Source organism: Lineus longissimus, chromosome 3 (genome assembly GCF_910592395.1).
Source record: "Lineus longissimus chromosome 3, tnLinLong1.2, whole genome shotgun sequence".
NCBI lineage: Eukaryota > Metazoa > Nemertea > Pilidiophora > Heteronemertea > Lineidae > Lineus > Lineus longissimus.
In genome coordinates, this window is record NC_088310.1 from 25,779,635 (window position 1) to 25,804,794 (window position 25,160).

The 25,160-nt window shown below is 43.6% G+C and overlaps 4 protein-coding genes across 4 annotated transcripts; all 4 read left to right on the top strand.

The window, feature by feature from the left end:
* The first annotated feature begins 7,539 nt into the window (after positions 1–7,539).
* Positions 7,540–11,927, top strand: LOC135484383 (tubulin beta-4B chain-like). Its single transcript, XM_064765784.1, has 3 exons — positions 7,540–7,687; positions 9,504–9,968; positions 10,299–11,927. Exons 1-3 carry the CDS (start codon positions 7,631–7,633, stop codon positions 11,115–11,117), a joined length of 1,341 nt encoding a protein of 446 aa, XP_064621854.1. The 5' UTR covers positions 7,540–7,630; the 3' UTR covers positions 11,118–11,927.
* A 1,188-nt stretch (positions 11,928–13,115) lies between these two features.
* On the top strand, positions 13,116–15,845 carry LOC135484384 (tubulin beta-4B chain-like). Its single transcript, XM_064765786.1, has 3 exons — positions 13,116–13,275; positions 13,867–14,331; positions 14,595–15,845. Exons 1-3 carry the CDS (start codon positions 13,219–13,221, stop codon positions 15,417–15,419), a joined length of 1,347 nt encoding a protein of 448 aa, XP_064621856.1. The 5' UTR covers positions 13,116–13,218; the 3' UTR covers positions 15,420–15,845.
* A 2,071-nt stretch (positions 15,846–17,916) lies between these two features.
* LOC135484385 (tubulin beta-4B chain-like) lies at positions 17,917–20,796 on the top strand. The gene is made up of 3 exons (XM_064765787.1): positions 17,917–18,074; positions 18,776–19,240; positions 19,518–20,796. The coding sequence occupies exons 1-3, from the start codon at positions 18,018–18,020 to the stop codon at positions 20,343–20,345; spliced, it is 1,350 nt and encodes a 449-aa protein (XP_064621857.1). The 5' UTR covers positions 17,917–18,017; the 3' UTR covers positions 20,346–20,796.
* A 1,691-nt stretch (positions 20,797–22,487) lies between these two features.
* On the top strand, positions 22,488–25,105 carry LOC135484387 (tubulin beta-4B chain-like). The gene is made up of 3 exons (XM_064765791.1): positions 22,488–22,648; positions 23,027–23,491; positions 23,789–25,105. The coding sequence occupies exons 1-3, from the start codon at positions 22,592–22,594 to the stop codon at positions 24,611–24,613; spliced, it is 1,347 nt and encodes a 448-aa protein (XP_064621861.1). The 5' UTR covers positions 22,488–22,591; the 3' UTR covers positions 24,614–25,105.
* Positions 25,106–25,160: the final 55 nt, after the last annotated feature.

The following is a 25,160-nucleotide window of genomic DNA, read 5'->3' on the forward strand; positions in this document are numbered from 1 at the left end:
GATCATATTGAAAAGTGTTGAGCGGATTCTACCGAAAAGCTCAGCATTGAGGTAATTGGGAGGTAACCGAGTCTGTCCCTGAATCTTTCAATTCTTGGCTCGGCCTCGACCACGGCGGTATTGGAAGTGCTTTTAATGAGATTAGACCTTGTTATAGGCCAGAGCAATATTTGTGAATTATGAAGTCAAAAGCCATGTCAGATAGGTAATATTTTCCTCAACAACTGCGCATAAGATGACGTCAGTGATTTTCTGGCCCTTAACTTTTGAAAACTAAATCCTGCTACTCATGGCAATGGTATAATCATTCAAACAAACACAGACACAATCATCATCGTTCATTTGCGGTCATTTGATCCGAGTAGCGGAACATGCCTTCCATCATTTGGCCGGGTGAGACGACTCATTAACCAATATATAATATACAGTTCCGTCTGTGTCTTGGAGCTATTTTGATCAACAGACAGGCGCTAACCAACCACTCAGAAAAACGGTGGCATCATGATGAAACACATTTATTTATTTGAAAGACTCTGCTATTACTGACCCTCAAACAAGATGGTCGACCTCTCATTGAGCTAGGGTCAGAATTGATGACCAATCCAGGGACTTGAAATAAAATCGCTCAGAAGTTCCATATATATATAGTGGTGTCCCTTGACCTGGGTGTACAGGGTTCGCATATCTTATTGACAGCTGCACAATCTATCGGAGGAATCGGAAGTAAAGATGATGGTATGATTCCAAGCATCCTTCGTGATTGCTTTTGTATGCCAAGGACCGAACTGTTTATCAGCTTTGATTCCTTGACAACTTAATGCAAATGAGGGAAGATAACAGTGATGACCTTCCATTAAGGTGACATGCAACCAAGATAGCCAGTTAGAAACACATACAAACTATATTCTCGTGACTTTCAAAATCTCTGCATGTCTGCCATGGTCCCTTCAATGCCAGAAACTTAGCAAGATAGGAAAACATGCTATGTCTATTCAACACAGGAAATGAGGTCGTGGAGAGGTGGTTTCATGGTTGGTGAACGATTATCAAAGCAATATTCTAGAAATTGCAGGGGCAAAGAAGGGAAACGTAGTCTATGGCATTCGGAGTTTAAATTGTTTTGCTATACTTCTTCAAGAAAACTGCTATCTTTTTAAGACAAGGTCGTAGATGGGGGTAGGGAACCATCCAGTAGGCCTCCATTGAAATCTGATCTTACCTAAAGCGAAAATCGATTGATTCGATACAGTTGTGAAAATATCTCTCCCAATCTACAACTGGTGACATGAAATGGTCACTGTACTTTGGCCGTGTGTCCAAAAACACCGGCGCTAAAGATCCCAGTGGAGGTATTAATGGCAGTCAACCTTTAATAATCAACACCAACGTCTTGCCTCGTGATTGCATTTCCTTTGTCCTCGTACCTGGGAGACACATCCATCACTACCTTAGGACAGGGGGACAGACCCTGGATTCGGCATGTTAAGACTGCGAGGGACGGTAAACGAGGAAATAAATGTGACGGGTTGTATTGACCTCTACGCATGGGAGTAAGACTGTGGTCATATGTGATAATTTATAACAATTGCCGAGTCAATATATGCCTGTCGGGTGCCGTGTCTAAAACGCATGAGAACATTGTTACTGACGGGTCTGGCAGGCGGGTACGTGACAAATACACCCAAGGGAATGATATTTGACAGGTCTGTACTTTTATTAACCTATAGCTATCAGAAATACGATCGTATACTAGATGAGACTACTAATGATGGAGGCATATACCCAGGCATGCCACTCCCCAAGAAATCAGAGTTCAATTATCGCTATACGATGTGGAAGGTATCGAAAAGGCATCGTGGTCGCGGCATCTCGAAAATAGGCATCTACAATCACTTCGTTTTGCTGTTCCGAGTGCAAGGCTTTTCAAACCAAGATAGTCAGCCCTTTTTAGTGTTGGTATACATGCTTTAAGGTAATCCATCTTTTAAAGAACGTTGCACTGTACGATTGATTTCTTTTAAATACGAAATCGAAAATGACTATTAATCTGACGAAACCGCAGGGACCAGATTTCGACATTGGTGCACCTCCTTGATATGTGTTACGAACTGATACCAATGAAAATCAATCAGCAAGTTAAATCTTAGATAAGGACCATTCATCAACCACTCCACAAAGGAGTGAGGAATTTCTTGGCTGAAATATTGCGATGAACAAGAGTAAATGTAATTTATTATTCTCTGGTCCATCCACCCGCCTGATGCCCCTGATAGACATGGCGAGAAAAATTGTATTGTGACAGCCGAACGTCACCTATGTACTGCCTGCTACCAGAAACACGATAGCGAGCGAGCCGAGACATCGCTGCAATGTCTTTTCAGCGTGCCATCTGCTTCTTTCAAAGCTTTAGCCGTTGGTCTCACCAGAGGACTCTGGTCTCACCAGGCATCAACAATCAGGCGAACAGACCATTACGAAACCAATTAACAATAGCATGTATCGAATCATCATTAGCAACACCTCATGCCATTTACGACATTTTACGTCATCACAAAGGCAAGTGAGAAATATGATTACCATAAATATTACCTAACGAGTAGTCAGTTACATGTAGCTACCGCATTAGTTTCAGAACGACCATGTGATCGCATTCTCCAAAGTACGCCAGCTTCAACATCGATTCAATCCTTCCCACATAACAATCCGCCATCAGATGATTCTTTCGCAAATCTTCCCAAGACAGAATGATGAGTTCGGTTCTTACAATACAACATAAGGCACATAAGAATGAAAGGCAAGAAGGAAATGACATGTGGCTCATACGCAGTTTCATTTTTTTAGCATCTTTGTTCGTTTATTTCTGTTTGATGGTAAACCAAATGAGTGTGACTGCAACCTCTGCTAGCAAAGAAGAGCAACAACATCAAGGTGCATATGGATTTATCATACCCTTAGAGAGGGAATGGAACCATTATGAACCAAGATGGAACAACTGTTTTTTATGAGCTGTTTCATTATATATATCGGTAGAACGGTATCCTCTGAATCTGCAGACGTAAGGACATCAAAGAGGGCATTGTACAGGTAACATCCAAGCCTGTTCGACAATGGTTTTCTCGCACAATGCGCTGTCTATTTCCGTAAAACCTCTTTGAACTAACTTGTTGACGCTGAAGACAAAGGTATTGGCCAATTGAGATTCATCGCACGTTTGATACAGAATCATGACATTTTGGCGTGTAAACCACATCTTAACATACAGCGATAACGAACACAGAGGAAAAGTGCAATGAAATGGGTTTGACTTCGATGGCTTAAAAATGGATGATTTCAAGCATCTGGCCTCGTCCTCTTGCCAATCACGCGGCTTAAAGTAAACGTCAAAATCAATGTTAGATGGCGACATGATCGAGGGTGGCAGTCTCTTGGCTGACGAGATATAAGATTACCCTTTGCAATGCTATTCGACACGCCATCGCACGGCTAGAAGGGTAGACATATTTGTTATGATGTCATGGTGATATCGCAACATAGTTTCCACAGAGGTTGTTCACCAGACCGTGAGGTTTGACGCCATTCCTATAATAAGAGAGTTAATATGATAATATGACCATGATAGTTTGCGTACTGATTTTGTATCATACTGAAGCAGCAGCCAGCTTGGTTTAATGGTTAGAATATGTTACACAAAGTTGTCGACAGGGTCATCTCCTATCTTACAGTACATCGAAAGTTTCTACGCTTGTATACGAGAAAGATATTTACCACTGAATCAACAAAGTCCCCTAATTATGCATATTAGTCACCTGTTTTACTTAACAACAACAACAACAATTGCTAAGAGGATCGGCCCAAATGATATAAAAAAAGGTCATAAGCTCGGCTACTTAATTGGTCTAATTGCTCTAGGTTCTTTTAAACTGATTTTCTCCGCCTAATGATATTTCATTTATCTTCTTGTGCGGGGCAGAGGTTACATGTACGTGCATTGGTTTCTTACTCGGGATGCCTAAAGAATGCCAAGTCTATATTAGGGCGTATACCCAGTAAACCAAGATCGGAATGTATAAATAGCAGAGATGTCCTGTTCTTTTCAAGTTTTATTGACAAGCTAACTTATCGCATTAATGGGCTAAATATCACAAAGGATGGTACGTGTATAGACCCGGCATTTCCTTCAAATTAAGCGATACACTTGAATGAATATCAAGTTTGCAGTCCGGTCGAAAAGGTATATATGATAGACCTTAACCAAAATGACATCATGCCTATCGTGACGAAGAAGTTCTTCTCTATTCATGTTTGTTTTCGGTTGCTAAGGTACTATTTTTCCGGCCACGCATGCAGCTGTCAAGTTATGCCATTCGTTGGGTCAGGAAAATCGAAAATGCAGTTTTACACAATGTCGTAGTGTAGTTATAATGCATGTGAGTTGCTAAACCTTGGTATATATAGTATTTGTATATCTATCAACACAACGGTAGTGTTGAAATTTATATTCAATAAGTATCTGCGCTATTGGAAATTTTCAAATTCAATTACAGTAGAACCCCGGTCGGCGACCACCCCGCTATGACGACCAAGAATCGCCAGTCCCGAATGGTTTCAACCCGGTCCATGAGTGGTCGTGTTACCGGGGTTCCACTGTATAAATTTCAAGTTTTTAACGGACGACGTCAGCATTTTGACACGACGCTGGAGATCAATTAAATCTGGTTTAAAACCGACAAAATCAATTCGCCACATGGAATCTACTCACCAAGCTTTGTGGAAGCAATACTGGTCGTGGAAATAGTCATGGACTGAGCCCTGCGCGTTGGTATTGTACATTGTGCAGCTGTGCTTTGGTAATGACAAGAAATTTTGGATTATTAACGCTGCATCTCTTTAAATATTGATGACCAATGTGATTAAAACGAAAGATAAATATTGACATTCGGTAGCCTGGTAACAATAGCTGTACGAATAAAATGAATTCTTGCCAGTGGACAGGGCCTTATCTATAACTTTTCTATCGAAGAGGAGGAGGCCAATAGAATCGTCTCGATGCCTTGCCTCCTTTTCTAGTTAGATATCCCCTGACGAAGATGACAAAACCTTCAAATATGGCTTATATCTTAACATGACCATCACCAAGCCGAAAATGACACCACTGGTGCTGATACTGAAAAACGTTTCTGTTGAGTCTATATGACCAGCTGCGATGGCCAGCGAGCATGAATATATCTTTACGAAGATTCACCTTCGGATATTTGAACGGGAGAGAAATCGTTAATCCTAAGCTGGATTGGGAACAAGAGAAAACAGAACAATGCATTGGTACACCTGATTACAATCATTAAACTGTGGGAATTCAATACGCTGCCCCGGGGAAGGCTGTAGAAGGAGTGCTCGTTGGCTGTCCTTCGGAGATAATGCCCGGGTGGTTTAAATTCGGAGACGACACAAAGACAGTCCATATCTCCCCTTCACACGCACACTGACACACACACTTGCGTAATGCTTTCACTGGTGTACATTTTACTAAGTTTAACGAAAAAAGCGTATTACATAATGTGTTGAATCTGAAAATAGCGGCAACACGAGTGTGACAAGTTGATTCAATTTGCATTTGCGTTACAGAGATTTTTAAATCGACCAATCAAAACCCAAGGTGGAGCAATAACCTGTTATTAATATCGCTGCACGGAACGTTATTTCATTCTTACTTCGAAATGGAGCTCATCCATCAAGAAACACGAGTGTCCTTCAAGCGGGGTCCAATGTCAGAAAACCATAAGCAACGGCATAAACAATTAATACGTGTGCGTGCATGATCAGCAATATTGGGATTGCCAGACTAATTACCACGATTATTTGATCGTTTGCTTTATCAATTAGTTAATGATGTCGTGTCTTTACTAGTAATAGGAATATGGTAACGAAACAGTGGAGCTCTTCGATCACCATCCGCGCCGTATAGCTATGCAATTTCTTACTCCCTTATCCATAGCCTTTTTTATTGGAATACTGAACAACCATCGAGCCTAGCTTTTCCCGAATTTTGCACTTGAACCCATGCGCAAAGTGGAACATCTGTACACATAACGCACTACACATTTGATCTTTATTCCAACCTTGGCACGGCTAATATTTTCATTATACTTCTGTCCCATCGGGCATGTTTGATATTCAGATCAGGACAACACTAAGATAACTATGAAATACAATCTCTCTTTCAGTACAGGCAAACAAGTCCGCATACTAATTTTTCCTCATGCAGGAACCTGCCGTAGCTAAATTTGACCTTTTTCTTACTCTGATACGTAGAAGAAAAACATATGGTATGTTCCTTTTTCGCCAACAGAGATAACATCATCCTGTCTTATGACAGCAATGGCCTTCAATTAGTTCCAATTCAACTTTATGCTAAAGGTTGCCATTCACAGCTCTCATGAGACAATGATTCCCATTTTTGTGTTTTATTAATGATATGTAGTTACAGGGTTCTTGCTCATTAATCAAAAACTTGCATTAGATGGGATCTTACATTAAATATTTAGCTGATAACCCCATAAAAGTATGTATGTTTTCTAGCGAAGCATCTGATAAAAGTGATGTTTTACCGAACGTGCTCAGCAAAGAACAAAACCTGTGGTATCTATCGCAAGGTTAGATATATAATGCAATTGCAACTGCAGCGGGGGTGTAATGATAAGGTTCAGTACAGGCAAACTGGAGATTACTTCTTGCCTGAAACCACCACTGCCATTTTGACGCTGTCAACCTGTTGCGAAGTTGATTCTCTGGAACCAATGCTCCCAAGGCATTCTATCTCACCCGCAATCTGTGGAACCAAAATTGCATCTTATCAAGTGCACGCTGAGATAGGTCCCAAGCTAAAGCATCATTAAGAATTGGACGACATGACCCAGATGAATAGCACCTGCAGAAGACATGATAAATGCTGATGAGGTATAGGTTGCTGGAATTAAAAGATGGATCATGTCCCGAGTCAATTAAAGGGCTCGCATATCCAAAGCAATGCACCTGGACCCGTCATTAATGAGAGGAAAGGAATTTGATGGAGCAAGAAGAGAAGGTCACGGGATGGTGTGCAGAACACGATGATGCCAATAATATCGCCCCAAGGGAAGCTGCCTTAAGAATGGCCATGAGAATATCGAGAGAGAAAAAATAGTCCAGGCTTATTGTTAGGTTCTTACTGACAATTGGTTGGTAACCGTTGCCCCCAAAACACAACCGCTATTCAACAACGCTCTCAGCTGGTTTAATCTTGAATTAGAGACAGTTTGTTTTAGCCTTGTCACCCAAATATCGTTGATTAATTCCGCACGGAACATAGTCCTAAAACAAAAGTTATGGTTAATCGAGGTTTTAGCGTTAGAGTTGATAATCGAATTCATGTGTGGTGGATCAGTGTACATGGAAAGCTGCAGCTCTGTCGTCTCTAGTGTTGGTTTTATTGATCCAGAGGAAAAGGATGACGCTGCGCCCACGAATACATTAGGCCGATGAGTCATAGCGGGAAATGTATTCAACCACTTCGTATATAGCAACCGTTTATTACAAACGCGGCAGACAGACCCAACTCCTTTTTGCTTAGGAAACCTCCAGGAAATAAAACAAAATGCGAGAGATTGTGCACATACAGGCCGGCCAGTGTGGTAACCAGATCGGTGCTAAGGTAGGTCTTATTCCTGCCACTTTCCCTCTAGAATCTTGCCTTCATCTTCATCGCGTTGGCGATGTAATGATGCTTTAGCGCTGGATCAATATGGCGGGATACATAGTTGTCAGACTACGTAGCATATAGCAGTGCAGTACATGCTGTTGCTAGTAAGCTAGACAGGATGGGGCAGTGGTATGGTATGGGGAAGTCATCGGTGTTTGCCGAATCCCTGCTCCGTCAGCCAACACCCTTACATGACACTCACTCAGTAATCGCTTCTTTAGAACCACTGGATCCAGTGAGAAGATAATGTCCTGGATTCCATCTGTCTCTCAAGAATAGCATGTTCTTCGCTATCTTGGCTCCATCCTTTCATCTCGTCCGTGTTGGTTTTATAAATGGCCGACGACGAGAGATGAGGGTTGTGCGCCGTGTCATTTTGGTTGTAAGGGACATTGGTTCGGTATTTTCAAATTGTTATATATATATTTAAACCTCGGACATTATGGAAAGGATTGCATACAAACAATACCCGGCTATATTACTATTACGAATACCTCATAGACATAGGTTACTATGATGATGGCCTCTCCCCGATATGGACCAGTATTGATTTTTAGGTTGCACTCGGCTGCTGGTCAGGGATAGCAATAACTGACTATTGTTAAAGCAGTCCGTGAGGGTGGGGGTTGGCAGTGCATCTGCGTGCATTACATTCATGAATCTCTTACCAGTGGATTAGTCATAATCGATTTATCTGTGAAACATATTCATGTTGTGTCAATGTACAGTTGAAGCAAATAATATACACAAAGTCATATAGTGTCTACTGCACTTGATGGTGACTAGGTGATACATAGATTTGGTCTTTATATATTCCTGATTCAATGAATTACAGATGCACACGCGTCAGTTCTGTATGCCCACGTGAGACATATTGATCTCATCTCGTCTGCATAGCACCAATCAATAAATCAATTGAAAATTGAAATTAATCTTCCAGGAGTTTTCATAGTCTCTGAGACCTAAAAAGAACTGCACAAATATCGTAGATAATCACCATTTGCAATGAATCTGAAACAAATCCCCAGAAACTTCACAAAATGTGAAACTATCAATTGCACATCATTCGCCCTCGGCTGATTTTTAGTGCGTTTGTGTATATTGGCATGGCGGCGTGGTATTGCTCTCTCTTTGCTCATGGTCCTGCTGAATAGCACACATCATCAACAGCGCTTGACTGAATTATGTTGGGAGAGAACCTTGGGGACAGTTTAATCTTCATTCACGGTATGCACTATCTGCTTTTGTGATATACCCCAGGGCAGCTGGTCGAAATAAATATCGCGAACGCAGTGGTGCTACAATAGGCTGGTGGAACTTGACTTGTTCAAGGGCGGTCGACGTTTTCAGTATTGAGAACTGAGAACAACCAAATAAGCCATTTCTTTGTAGTGAGCAGAGCGTCGGAGTGGACATTATTATCTCTATAAACAATATTCCATTTGTACTGTAAAGTACATGTACGAGAAAGCAGGAGATCCCGAAGGAAATTTATGCTCGATGAGAGTCGTCTCCTCTATCACGTGAATATCCGGGGCCAGTCGAGAATCGAAAGCGGGACTTTAGAGATGACAGGCGCTAAGGTTTCCGCTGCGCCACTCCGACAGTTGGAGAGCGAGGTCTGGTTTGGCCATAGATCGGGTAGGAAAAATACCACCTCGCAATAAAACTACTTGTGCCACACGATTTTCAGAAGATGCTTATAAATGCTCAACGTCAGCTTGACCAGGCCATACTTATATCAAGAGCCGTTTCTTTTTCGTTACAGTTCTGGGAGGTGATCTCTGACGAGCACGGCATTGACCCTACCGGCACATACCACGGTGACAGCGATCTTCAGCTTGAGCGAATCAACGTCTACTACAATGAGGCCACAGGGGGCAAATACGTTCCACGTGCTTGCCTTGTCGATCTTGAGCCAGGTACCATGGACTCTGTCAGGTCTGGACCATTCGGTCAGATCTTCAGACCTGATAACTTTGTCTTTGGACAAAGTGGTGCTGGCAACAATTGGGCCAAGGGTCACTACACAGAAGGTGCTGAACTCGTCGATTCCGTCCTCGACGTTGTCCGAAAGGAGGCTGAGAGCTGCGATTGCCTGCAGGGATTCCAGCTGACGCACTCTCTTGGAGGTGGAACCGGCTCTGGTATGGGAACCCTCATGATCAGCAAGATCCGTGAAGAGTACCCAGACAGGATCATGAACACATTCTCCGTTGTACCATCACCAAAGGTAAGTATGCTCCAGGCCTCAAATACTCGAGGCAAAATAATGAAATTGAACAGAATATAATGAAAAATATCGAGGAGTTTTTGTCCTCGATCCTTTGACAAAAGTATCACGACCTGTTGGCTCACTACTCTGAGAAACCTTGCTTGTTGTTAATTTTTTCTTACATGTCGAAGGTAGCATAAAATAAAAAAAACTTGAAAATCTAGTATTTTTGTATGTAGTTTTAGCTCAACTACAGCCAGTTCTGCATGGTTCTTTTAGATCATATTATGCATCATAACCAACACCACACCCAATCATATCAGTAGCCATTCCTACTCCTTGTTCCAGGTATCCGACACCGTTGTTGAGCCCTACAACGCCACCCTCTCAGTACATCAGCTTGTTGAGAACACAGACGAGACCTACTGTATCGACAACGAGGCCCTCTACGACATCTGCTTCCGAACCCTCAAGCTCACCACTCCAACGTATGGTGATCTCAACCATCTTGTCTCTGCCACCATGTCTGGAGTCACCACCTGTCTCAGATTCCCCGGTCAGTTGAACGCTGATCTCCGTAAATTGGCTGTCAACATGGTGCCCTTCCCACGTCTTCACTTCTTCATGCCAGGTTTCGCCCCACTCACTTCTCGAGGAAGCCAGCAGTACCGAGCCCTGACCGTGCCAGAGCTTACCCAGCAGATGTTTGATGCCAAGAACATGATGGCTGCTTGCGACCCTCGCCACGGTCGGTACCTGACCGTTGCTGCCATGTTCCGTGGCCGTATGTCCATGAAGGAGGTCGACGAACAGATGTTGAACGTCCAGAACAAGAACAGCAGCTACTTCGTTGAATGGATCCCCAACAACGTCAAGACAGCCGTTTGTGACATTCCACCACGTGGTCTGAAGATGTCTGCCACCTTCATCGGCAACAGCACGGCCATCCAGGAGCTGTTCAAACGTGTCTCTGAGCAGTTCACAGCCATGTTCCGGCGCAAGGCTTTCTTGCATTGGTACACTGGTGAGGGTATGGATGAGATGGAGTTCACAGAAGCCGAGTCTAACATGAACGACTTGGTGTCTGAGTACCAGCAGTACCAGGATGCCACGGCCGAGGAGGAGGGAGAGTTTGACGAGGAGGAGGGGGAGGAGGAGGCAGCTTAGATATACTAGTAATTGAACTTCATAAATATTCCTTACTGTAATTATTTTTTTACTTACTGGCTTTTTTTATGGATTCGAAACTAATTGCAAAAGTTTAAAACATTAGTTGCACAATTTTCTGAATATTTGGACAGCAAAGATGTTGCACACTTCCTCCTCTTCAATAAGAAATGTTCAGTCATGCAGTCGATGAAAGTATTTAATTGGCAGAAATCACAAAATTAAGAAAGACACGATAATTTCGCGGTTTACAAGTGCTTCTATACAACAAATATACCTGCCCCTTGATGAAGCTTCTCTTTATAATCCAGTGGGGCATTGGCACCGGTTATCAACTCTTCCTTCCCTTGTACATGTAGGAAAGCTGCAAATACGTAGGCTACTTTTGTAACACTCCTATTATACATGACTGTTGGTTTGGTGAAGAGTTTCAAAAACGTTGACAATGACCACACATCTGTAGCGGAAATATGCCATGATATCATCCTTGTTGTCTGCGTGTATGGCGGCCGTATCTTTTTGTATGAACTTGCAATATCATCATCTCTTTTCTCTGGGTTTATATCCAGCAATGATTTTTTAACGGGTGAGCTTTTGTAAGGCAATCAGACGAGACAATAAAGCAGATTTTTTTCTGTCTTATGATAGACCTTTTTGTAACGGGTAGCACTTGTTAAGCAATCAAAACAATTACCGGGTTTATCTGTCTAAAGGTGTCGAGTATGTACATTTTTTGTATTACAGAAACCTTGTTTAGTCATTTTGTTACCTCATCATGTCATAAAGAAATAAATTATTCTAACGTAAGAAGACTGGTGTTTGTGTGCGTTTTACTGTGTGCTTTGATGATACTGCCATCATAGACTTTGTATCCCCTATTCAGCAGTATATATGCTCGGTCTCCGACACCAAACTGAATATGGAAGGACGTTTCAGATGTTTCGCCTGGACCTTTTTGGTTTTAAAAGCCCTATAGCCTTTCCGCCCTAGCTTGTGAAAAGCCGAATGATTAAAGCTCCATACGAAACCGAACGATATTCGAGACGTGCCAGATGGTGACCATCGATCACGTCACGAAACTCGGCCTTTTTCCCATCTCCATAGACGCTACCAGAGAACTATGCTCCAATGTACACAATGACTTTCAGCTGCAATCATATGCCATCATTTGGTTCATCTGAGACACCGGTGGTATGATGAACCGATGTACACCACCTTCACACACGTGTCCATGAAAACAACAAATATCAACTGGCTCCGTTTCACATCCATATGGGTACGTTTCATAAATGAAAGGACAGTGAAATAAGCAGGAAACATCTGCATGAAATCCCAGAAGTCACATTTAGCTTCTTTCCTACGGTAAGCCCACTAGAAAAAAGGGTAATCTTGTATCAAGGGGCTAACTTGGGATTTTGCACTATTGTCTTTCATCATATCGCTGTGTCCATTCCATGCAGAAACCTGCGCTTTGGCCCACTTGTCAGAAATGCCATGTACAGTCTTGTACATTGTAGATGGTGATCCATTCAAACTGATGTGACTATCTTAGAGCGCGATGCGGACTTTCATATCAATGTTGGAACCAATGAGAATTTAACGCGTGACTTCTTCGGGTTCACACGGCTATTGAAAGGGTGACCCACTTGACACACACTGCGTGGGGAAGCGACACAATAGCTGCCCTATTCGAATGCCTTAGAGACCATCGTCAGGTAAACACACCACATCAATACACGGCGGTGATATTTCACCATATATCATCTGCTATGATCTGGAAACGGCGGAGCACACAAAATGTTACACATGTATTCTGCAGCAGTAGTAATAATTCTAAAGAGAATGCCTTAAAAATTTATCAGGAGATCAGATAAAAAACAGAAGAACCAAACAAATTGATGCCGACGGGATACTTAGAATGATTAATATTTAGCATCAATAATAAAACGCCAATATGTATATACTTACAATAACCCCGGCGGACTTATACACAACAGAGTCGCCTATAAAGTGGCGGGTTCGTAGCAACGGTCAGTCCAAATACAAGGCAGACGATAGATCGTGGCGTTCTTCTCCTTTAAGTCAAATTTACACATCAAACATGCGTGAAATCGTACATCTTCAAGCTGGTCAGTGCGGCAATCAAATTGGTGCTAAGGTAAGCTGATTTCATCTTTAAGTAGCAAGTCGCAGATATCGAAGATCCATTTTATTACGGTTCCGCTGTCCAGCTTCATCATGAATGCAGATGGAACTGGAGCAGATTTCTGACTCAATAGCAGTGTAGTGTTCTAAACAGACAGGCCCATTATTCATCAGATGTCAAACAGAAATTATTAGTCAGAATATCGTTCCGGTACTGTTTGATCAGAGAAAGCGTTGTGTCTTGAATAAAACCGGGTGAGGGCGAGGGTGAGGCTTGATGAGTACTGGAGAGATACTAAGGCCAATATGCTGTCAGGGCCAGTAATAGGCAACAGGACAAACATTGACACAATATATATGACATAAACAATATATGAGGGAGGAATTCGAATGAAAATTATTCGGTTATCAGAAGCCCTCCACCAGTGAAGGGGTACTAGAAATTGAACAAGGGTAGAGGGGTTTTTTCCTGAAAAGTGTATTTTTGAAAAGAATAAAAACTGCCGGACAACCTTAGGAGCCGCTATTGTATCAACATGACCTGCGTATCTGAATAAATATGCTTCTGTCACGTTTTCTAAATGCTATGTTCTGTTTCTTACAGTTCTGGGAGGTGATCTCTGACGAGCACGGCATTGACCCTACCGGCACATACCACGGTGACAGCGATCTTCAGCTTGAGCGAATCAACGTCTACTACAATGAGGCCACAGGAGGCAAATACGTTCCACGTGCTTGCCTTGTCGATCTTGAGCCAGGTACCATGGACTCTGTCAGGTCTGGACCATTCGGTCAGATCTTCAGACCTGATAACTTTGTCTTTGGACAAAGCGGTGCTGGCAACAACTGGGCAAAGGGTCACTACACAGAAGGTGCTGAACTCGTCGATTCCGTCCTCGACGTTGTCCGAAAGGAGGCTGAGAGCTGCGATTGCCTGCAGGGATTCCAGCTGACACACTCTCTCGGTGGTGGAACCGGCTCTGGTATGGGAACGCTCCTCATCAGCAAGATCCGTGAAGAGTACCCAGACAGGATCATGAACACATTCTCCGTTGTACCATCACCAAAGGTGTGTAAATTGTTTGGGTTTTCTTGTGCTTTTTATCAACAAATGATGCTGTCAGTGATGGGACATGTCCGTACAGGGGGGATCGTGTTCCACAAAAAGCCATTTCTCTCTTCATCCTGGGTTAAGTTTACTCAGTGCTATATCCAAGTGTCGCCCTCTGTGCACGCTGTGTGCATCTGCCAAAATCAAATTCTCTCAGAGAGATTCCTCCTAGCTATTTTTCTTTCAAGGAATAAATAAAACATAACTTTGTGTTCTTCCAGGTATCTGACACCGTTGTGGAGCCCTACAACGCCACCCTCTCCGTCCACCAGCTTGTTGAGAACACAGACGAGACTTACTGTATCGACAACGAGGCCCTCTACGACATTTGCTTCCGAACCCTCAAGCTCACCACACCGACATATGGTGATCTCAACCATCTCGTCTCTGCCACCATGTCTGGAGTCACCACCTGTCTCCGATTCCCCGGTCAGTTGAATGCTGATCTCCGAAAATTGGCTGTCAACATGGTGCCCTTCCCACGTCTTCACTTCTTCATGCCAGGTTTCGCCCCACTCACCTCCCGAGGCAGCCAGCAGTACCGAGCCCTGACCGTGCCAGAGCTCACCCAGCAGATGTTTGATGCCAAGAACATGATGGCTGCTTGCGACCCTCGTCACGGTCGGTACCTGACTGTTGCTGCCATATTCCGTGGCCGTATGTCGATGAAGGAGGTCGACGAACAGATGTTGAATGTCCAGAACAAGAACAGCAGCTACTTCGTCGAATGGATCCCCAACAACGTCAAGACTGCCGTATGTGACATTCCACCACGTGGTCTTAAGATGTCATCCACTTTCATCGGCAACAGCACGGCAATCCAGGAGCTGTTCAAACGTGTCTCTGAGCAGTTCACAGCCATGTTCCGGCGCAAGGCTTTCTTGCATTGGTACACTGGTGAGGGTATGGATGAGATGGAGTTCACTGAAGCCGAGTCTAACATGAACGACTTGGTGTCTGAGTACCAGCAGTACCAGGATGCCACGGCCGAGGAGGAGGGAGAGTTTGACGAGGAGGAGGAGGATGAGCAGCAGGAAGCTCAGTAAACACAGCAAGTTTGACGAGGGGGAGGCGTAATAATAAAACTTACTTTTCGGGGGGAGTTGGGGATAAAAAAGATCATAAGCAGGAGAAAGAACAAAAACTTCATGAACAAAATGGTCGAGAAAAACTTCGCACAATGCTGATTGTGTGACGAACTGCGTTCTTGCCAGAATCCATCTGATAGTGTTCACATCTATGACATAAACTACAACAACAATATGAGTCACAGAGTCACGGCTATCACTCAAAACACCCCGGATGTCAATGCCAAGGTCATCATGTTCGTGATGTAAAAGAAAATCAAAATGTTCAGGGAAGCGCCTTCTGTAAAATGTTCCTCAGAGTCCTAATGTTTTTGCTACCAAAACATTGTTCTGCATTTGAGCTCAAGAATAAAATTCTCAGTGACTTCAAAGTTTTTTATCTTATTTTCCAGCGTCTTCTTTCTGTAGTTTGAGATGAATTTACAGGGTGTCTCAAAATATCTTCACAGTTGAAATATTTTGATGAGAGCAGAGTGATGTCTCATTTTAGACACCGTTTTTGTATTCAGTGACCATACACACTGAGTTTTAATTATCACAAAGTTCTTACGGCAGAGTACTGGTGGTGTGTATAGTAGCCCTTACTAAAATCATTATTCACACCTGAAAAATCGAAAAGAAACGGACAACTTGCCAGAAGGTTTTACAACTTTGCGGTGGTTAAAACCCACATAATGTACATGCCGACGGTGTGAACACGATGGTAGTCTCCCAATCTTAAAAGCCTTACTCAATTGTTCATGGATTGTTTGGCGGTTAACAGCTGGAGCCACGTCAACTACACCTCACTGCACTCCGGATGCATTGGTACAGATCTCGTCCCCCCCCCGCAGCCCTGAGGAGGAGAGGACTGGGATGAATGGTCCGCCTCGGGAGGCTACCCTTCACTAGCAGATGTTATGACTCACTGCCAATCTGCATGACCCCCCCCCCCCCCCCCCAATAACTACCACGACGCCACCTTTTGTGCACTAGTGAAGCTTTTTTGCCTACATGTAGGGGCAGCTTGAGCGTATTGACTACAGATAGACGCCCCTCATCGTAATGGTCGTGTCATCAAACCCATGAGGTTGGAGTTGATTGTCCATGTCGTCGGCCCGAAAGACTTCATATACTCCCGAATCCCCACATTGCGATTCCACTGGATTCGCCTCACTGATATTGGTCCCAGCGCTAAGATTTATCTAGGTCAACAAATCTACGGATGTGGTGATGCGCTGACAGAGCTTAAGTAACCATTGAGTCCTGATCCTCATAAATTATCTTATATTGTATCATCTGTTCACCCACCATTCAGAACTGATCATATCGATCATATGGTCATATAATAACATTCTCGCTTGAGTACTCGATGTGACAATCCGCTATATGACGAGTCGCAGGTCATTTGACTGATCATAATGCACATCCATTTATCATCCTCAGCAAATGGCAAACTTTGCTCCACCAGGTTGTCAAGATGTCATCTTTGGCAAGATTAAGTTACACGAAATCGCCAATAGAGTCTCTCCTATACCTGCCATACCAGTCGCTACAAAGATGGAGAATGGGGTGGATTTCGGTTGAGGCTGGAACTAACAATTCGAGTACGCATCCCCGCATATTGTTGAAAAAAAATCATGTGACGTCCTTTCCCAGCCACCGTATCCAGCAGATACCCTAATCACCCATATTAATGCATGAGAGAAGTTTTTAGTGAGTCTTCTATATTTTGACAAAAGGCTTAAGCAGGCTCGATGTCACTATAAACGCTGTTGAAATAGTATGTCTGGTGTATTGTATCAAAGTCACTGGTAGCCGATGAACCGTGCAAAGCTAGCGAGACACGGCGCATCGAAACTCTATCAATGGGTGATTGTTAAAAGTCAACAAGCTATGTTAAGCAAATCGTCAAGGAGTTTTTTTTGTAGCCGATTTACCGTTAATACTTAGATGTGCCCGTCTGCCTTTTCCTATGTCAAAATTGAAAAAACTTACAGATACAGACGACAGACCCCCTTACCAAAACAGATTTTAGTGTTGGCTAGAATGTTGGCTATGTGTCATGAATTAATGGTGCAGGAAGTAACCAATAAGGTCGACTTGGTATTAGCACGCAAATACCAATAGTCTCAAAAATCATTTCATGGTTACAATGCGAAAAGATGACGATGATGATGACACTGGACCGGCAGCATCATAAGCCGTACCTCCAGCATCTATAGGCCTACCTCAGCTACTGCACCTGCACCATTTTAGACTGCACCCGCAGCATCTTAGACTGCACCTGCAGCTTATGAATCTGAAGCATCAGTAGGTCATTTGAAAATCTGGAGTACACACGAGTGAGCCCAATGATGCATGCAGTATCGTCTGCACAAACAAGGGATCATACAAAAAGCGTGAAAAGAAAGTAGCCCCGTTAGCCGATGTACTGATACATCATGGCACAACAGCAAATCCTCTCACCGCCTATAAATGCTTGATTATTATGACAACAGACTCACATTCGGCGATAGACAGCACGAAGTAAAATCAGTTCTACCCTTTTAAAACCTTTAGAGGCCCATTTTCATCATGAGGGAGATCGTTCATCTTCAAGCCGGCCAGTGCGGTAACCAGATCGGTGCCAAGGTAAGATAATGATCTGTTCAGGGTTCTTCGCATAATTATTGTCATCATCTTTGTTTGACCGTGTCTGACCCTTAAGTGCACTGCGCAGGCAGGCAAGAGGGCATGCTCTACCACATTCTTAAAAATAAGGCTTTTTAAGCTTACTGGTTTGTTATCACAATGTGCATGAGGTTTTTTAGAGGAATGAAAACCTCTTGAGGCATATTGACATGGAGTGATGAGTCAAAAGCTCGAGGTACAACTCTCGTGTTCTGCAGTATTTCCTGGGCTTTCAATCCTCAAAGCTTCTTAGAAAAGACATAATCCATACATGTACTTTGAACTTGTACACGCTTTGACCGAATTTGCGCTTTAATTTGGAGGCAATTTCACTGCCCTACTGCAGATCGGAGATCGACGTTCAAAGGTTCTGTGAAAGATGGAGTGTATGTTCGCACTATCAATTGAAAGTAATAGACATTTACCAGTCACAGTCCAGTGTGCACAGCGTGTGAACTCGTATTCGTGTTGAAATGATCGAGCCTCATGATTTTAGAAGTACATAATCAAGAAGACAGTCACAGCCAATGGCAGTACTTTCAAAAATCAGATTAGAATCAAAAGAATTCAGAAGCAGACCTACGGTATCAACCCATAATACAGCATCACTGATCATCCGCCTCCATTTTTTCTTGTCAACGGTCATCTCCTTTTCTTTACAGTTCTGGGAGGTGATCTCTGACGAGCACGGCATTGACCCTACCGGCACATACCACGGTGACAGCGATCTTCAGCTTGAGCGAATCAACGTCTACTACAATGAGGCCACAGGAGGCAAATACGTTCCACGTGCTTGCCTTGTCGATCTTGAGCCAGGTACCATGGACTCTGTCAGGTCTGGACCATTCGGTCAGATCTTCAGACCTGATAACTTTGTCTTTGGACAAAGTGGTGCTGGAAACAATTGGGCCAAGGGTCACTACACAGAAGGTGCTGAACTCGTCGATTCCGTCCTCGACGTTGTCCGAAAGGAGGCTGAGAGCTGCGATTGCCTGCAAGGATTCCAGCTGACACACTCCCTCGGTGGTGGGACTGGAGCAGGCATGGGAACCCTCATGATCAGCAAGATCCGTGAAGAGTACCCAGACAGGATCATGAACACATTCTCAATCGTGCCCTCACCGAAGGTACGCATATACTTACATTGAGGGTGCAATTTAAAGAGTTTCTCGGTGCATTTTTAAAACTCTTCAAAAATGTGAAACGTATAGAATGAAGGCACTCGTCTTGAAGCAAAAACCATCTTCAAAATTAAAGAATTCCTTTGTAAATGCTGTTTGAGCTCGGGCTCTACTCCTCAAGTCTTTTTGATGAATATTCCCCAAGGTAGGAGTACATTTTTGTTTTACCATATTTTGCGCTTTTGACTTATATGCAACAAACTAAACTGACGTATCACTTCAGGTATCTGATACCGTTGTTGAGCCCTACAACGCCACCCTCTCCGTCCACCAGCTTGTTGAGAACACAGACGAGACCTTCTGTATTGACAACGAGGCTCTCTACGACATCTGCTTCCGAACTCTCAAGCTTACCACACCAACATATGGAGATCTCAACCATCTTGTCTCTGCCACCATGTCTGGAGTCACCACCTGTCTCCGATTCCCCGGTCAGTTGAATGCTGATCTCCGTAAATTGGCTGTCAACATGGTGCCCTTCCCACGTCTTCACTTCTTCATGCCAGGTTTCGCCCCACTCACCTCCCGAGGAAGCCAGCAGTACCGAGCCCTGACCGTGCCAGAGCTTACCCAGCAGATGTTTGATGCCAAGAACATGATGGCTGCTTGCGACCCTCGTCACGGTCGGTACCTGACTGTTGCTGCCATATTCCGTGGCCGTATGTCGATGAAGGAGGTCGACGAACAGATGTTGAACGTCCAGAACAAGAACAGCAGCTACTTCGTCGAATGGATCCCCAACAACGTCAAGACTGCCGTATGTGACATTCCACCACGTGGTCTTAAGATGTCATCCACTTTCATCGGCAACAGCACGGCCATCCAGGAGCTGTTCAAACGTGTCTCTGAGCAGTTCACAGCCATGTTCCGGCGCAAGGCTTTCTTGCATTGGTACACTGGTGAGGGTATGGATGAGATGGAGTTCACTGAAGCCGAGTCTAACATGAACGACTTGGTGTCCGAGTACCAGCAGTACCAGGATGCCACGGCCGAGGAGGAGGGAGAGTTTGACGAGGAGGAGGGGGAGGATGAGCAGCAGGAAGCTCAGTAAAAACAGCAAGTTTGACGAGGGGGAGGCGTAATAATAAAACTTACTTTTCGGGGGGGGGGCAGAGTGGGGAATCATAAGCTGGAGAAAGAACAAAAACTTCATGAACAAAATGGTCGAGAAAAAATATCGCACATGATTGTATGACGAACAGCGTCGTTGCCAGAATTCGTCTGATAGTGTTCTCAACTATGACATAAACTTCACCAACAATATGAGTCACAAAGTCACGGCTAACTTGAGCGACTTGGTGTCTGAGTACCAGCAGTACCAGGATGCCACGGCCGAGATATTGCTTAAAATCTTCCCTTGTCCAGTTTGAGTTTTGCTGCCATTCCACAAATGGCATACTATCCATCCAAAGAGGCTCGGCAAGTTCTAGTGTTGCTTTTACAAAGTAACCTTTGCCGAAAGTGATGTTCTTCTTCAGAGAATAAATAATTGTTCAACAAAACAGGTATTTAGTTAATTTGTTTTTTCGCAGCGAAATTGCAGTTGCAGTGAAGAGTGTTCACTCAAGGAATCGAAAATGCATAAGCCGGCTTTATACTGCCAGCACACTGCGTTGCTTTTTTGCCTGATGGAACTGTTTTGAAAATGTTTCATCATAGATTATGTTGATATTCAAGATAAATGTAGAGAAAAAAGCTTCAGGCATTCGATCGAAGTCAGCGGCCTAAACAGACAGGAAGAAATTGATGCCGGAGACGAAGCTTGTTCAAAGCAGAGTCTCTGTTGTCATTGCATGATGAAGTCTGATATAGAATGCTGTTGCCAAAAACTTTGTGGCCGAAAATAGTGACAAACACAGTCAGTAGATGGCGAAAGCTCGGCCCCTCCAGTCCCCTCAATGGCTCCCATATTTGATTTCAGCAGAGTAGATCTAGTCTTATATGTGGAAGGGATTCCCTTTAAACTTTCAAATCATATGGACTCCACAAAGACGTATCAAAGTATGTCGTATCCAAAACAAACACATGGTTGCCCTGGTGCCTTGTCCTGTAGTTCCTTCATTGGCGCAGTAATGCATTTGATTGCTGACTGAATGACTTGCCTATAAGATGAATAACGGGCGAACGATAACTTTGAAATAATCTTGATATCAATGGATACGATATGTCAAATAGAACAAAGGTCTGTGTGTTGAATACTGTAAAGGCTTTGTCGGGAGGAATCATTCGACTGCAATGAGTCCGGTTCACAGACAGTACAACGCGATCTCATCTCATGCCTGATCCATTGTTACCCCCATTGAAGCAGATCAACTGTCTGCTCATAAATGTATACATAAATGCATAGGTGTTCCTTAGACTTCAAGGGCTTCACTATATACTAACTTGAATGAAAAATGAGACATGTATATGTATATACTTTATGGGTTAATGTTGGGTTACCAGAGTACTTATTTATTTACTGTTGAGTCGCCGCTGAAGTCACAACCAGACCCAAGTAACATCATTCATGCTAAACAAAAACTTAATCTCAACCATCCCGGAGTATTTTGAGAGTCATTAGTTTTTCTTTTAATTTTATTCGTATTATAGTTGATAAGGTATGAATTATAACAAAATACAATATGGTAGCACAGTATAAAGAATCAGCATACATTGTATATCCATATTTTCTCTTGGGGTCAACAATCACCAAAGTATGATTTAAATGAAAAGACGTCATACATTCCATTTGTGTTTAATCAAGCTCTTTGATAACCATCCATGAAAAGAAATATTTCTATGTCAAATTCTATTCCCAAATGGCAGTTTTGTGACGAGTCGGTCGAATGGATTGCTATTCACGCTCATGCGATAGAAAAGGCAATTGTTAAGAAACAGCAGCAATCTCAACGCTGGTGTGAGAAGACACAATTATATATAGCACGATCACTGAACATCTATGGGTGGCTTTGACCGCACCACACCTCACCGGACAGCATCGTAAATCTCTGTCGCGAAACTAGTTCTCTGAGAATCGCTCTTAAAATAAGAAATTTTGGATAAAGCGTGTTGGAGTTCTTTGAAAATGTAAACAATACTTGCTGGATCCTCAAAATATCAATCTTACTCCAAATCTGTAATGGCAGTTCCGCAACTAAACGTTGCATAACTCAGCGTAGGAATTTCCCACCATTCCTAGGCCTATCAACAGGTATAAATGTGTCTGGCTATTTTGACAACCGCTCATTTTCAAACACAGGCTGCACAAGGCAACAGTATCCTCACTCCAACTACACTAAGTCACCAACTGTCATCATGAGGGAAATCGTCCATCTCCAAGCCGGCCAGTGCGGGAACCAGATTGGTGCCAAGGTAAGGAAAAGACATATTTTTCATCATCATCATTTTATTGATCCATGGTGATTTCTCCCGGCGTTGGAAATACTTGTGTCAATTTGGAGAAAATGTCCTCAAAAGAAATTGGGTTTCCGCAGCTCGACGCCAAAATTCTAGCTCGAAAACTCATTGGACGTTTTCAGCTAATTGGTATCGAAAAGATAATGTCTAAAACAACAAGAACAAAACCTCTTCGATGTGTTCCTGATCTACGCCCGGGTCAATTTTATATGTCGATACATCCGCTAATGGGATTTGCGGATGACTGTCTTGAAATGACAGCCCCTGTGTTGGTCCTAAAGAACCAACATATTCTGTGATACTCTAACTAAAACAATCGAACCTTCGTTATAGTTCTGGGAGGTGATCTCTGACGAGCACGGCATTGACCCTACCGGCACATACCACGGTGACAGCGATCTTCAGCTTGAGCGAATCAACGTCTACTACAATGAGGCCACAGGAGGCAAATACGTTCCACGTGCTTGCCTTGTCGATCTTGAGCCAGGTACCATGGACTCTGTCAGGTCTGGACCATTCGGTCAGATCTTCAGACCTGACAACTTTGTCTTTGGACAAAGTGGTGCTGGCAACAACTGGGCCAAGGGTCACTACACAGAAGGTGCTGAACTCGTCGATTCCGTCCTCGACGTCGTCCGTAAGGAGGCTGAGAGCTGCGATTGCCTGCAGGGATTCCAGCTGACCCACTCCCTCGGTGGTGGAACCGGCTCTGGTATGGGAACACTCCTGATCAGCAAGATCCGTGAAGAGTACCCAGACAGGATCATGAACACATTCTCCGTTGTACCATCACCAAAGGTTAGAAGCGCTCCACCTCACATTCTTAGATCTCATGTGGATTTTCAAAATAAACCAAACACACCCCATCCCCAGCCTTCTCAACCTAACACTTACTTGAGCAATTTGCACACATGATATAGTTGGCGAAGAAATATTGTGCAAATAAAATTCTGGTGCAGCAAGTAAATGTGCTTCTCTTAAACAAATCGATGAAGTAGCTGTCTGCTTCGGTGAGTGCAAAACACATAATTTCTTAGACGTAACGTTGCTCTAATGTAGGTCACTCTCTAAAATCTGAACTTTGTCTTCTTTCAGGTATCTGATACCGTTGTGGAGCCCTACAACGCCACCCTCTCAGTCCATCAGCTTGTTGAGAACACAGACGAGACCTACTGTATCGACAACGAGGCTCTCTACGACATCTGCTTCCGTACCCTCAAGCTCACCACTCCAACGTATGGTGATCTCAACCATCTTGTCTCTGCCACCATGTCTGGAGTCACCACCTGTCTCCGATTCCCTGGTCAGTTGAATGCTGATCTCCGTAAATTGGCTGTCAACATGGTGCCCTTCCCACGTCTTCACTTCTTCATGCCAGGTTTCGCCCCACTCACCTCCCGAGGAAGTCAGCAGTACCGAGCCCTGACCGTACCAGAGCTTACCCAGCAGATGTTTGATGCCAAGAACATGATGGCTGCTTGCGACCCTCGCCACGGTCGGTACCTGACTGTTGCTGCCATGTTCCGTGGCCGTATGTCGATGAAGGAGGTCGACGAACAGATGTTGAACGTCCAGAACAAGAACAGCAGCTACTTCGTCGAATGGATCCCCAACAACGTCAAGACTGCCGTCTGTGACATTCCACCACGTGGTCTTAAGATGTCGTCCACCTTCATTGGCAACAGCACGGCCATCCAGGAGCTGTTCAAACGTGTCTCTGAGCAGTTCACAGCCATGTTCCGGCGCAAGGCTTTCTTGCATTGGTACACAGGTGAGGGCATGGACGAGATGGAGTTCACTGAAGCCGAGTCTAACATGAACGACTTGGTGTCTGAGTACCAGCAGTACCAGGATGCCACGGCCGAGGAGGAGGGAGAGTTTGACGAGGAGGAGGAGGATGAGCAGCAGGAAGCTCAGTAAACACAGCAAGTCGCCAAAACAACCAAAAGTTACAAAGTCGTTTCAGAACTGAAATGTCCAAGCAAAAACAATTACGGAACCGTTGAGAACCAAGAGCTGAAGTCCCATTGAGATCATGTTCATATTTTTTTCAGATGGCTCGACAGTACATTGAAATTTAGTACTTGTCAAGAGTCAAATACAATGACATTAATCAACCATGTTATAATCAAATCGATGTTTTCACCATAAACCTCCAATCATCTATTTCACGCAAAGTTATATGAGATTCGTGATTAGGAAGCAAAATCCATGTTGTGATCATTCCAAACAATTTGACCAGGATGTTTGACTCTTCTGCAACTTTTTCGAGCTTTTTCCATGATTAAGCTAGAGAAGGGTTCAATACCATATAAACCTTTCCTTCACAGAGTAACCCAGGCTGTAACCTTTTTCAACATCCTCTGTTCTTGTTCGGACACCTTATGAATAAACGGTTCAGTTTGCAAGAAACACATCTTCTGTTCATTCTTTTTGATTCTGGACACGTGGAGGTCAGCAGGATGCG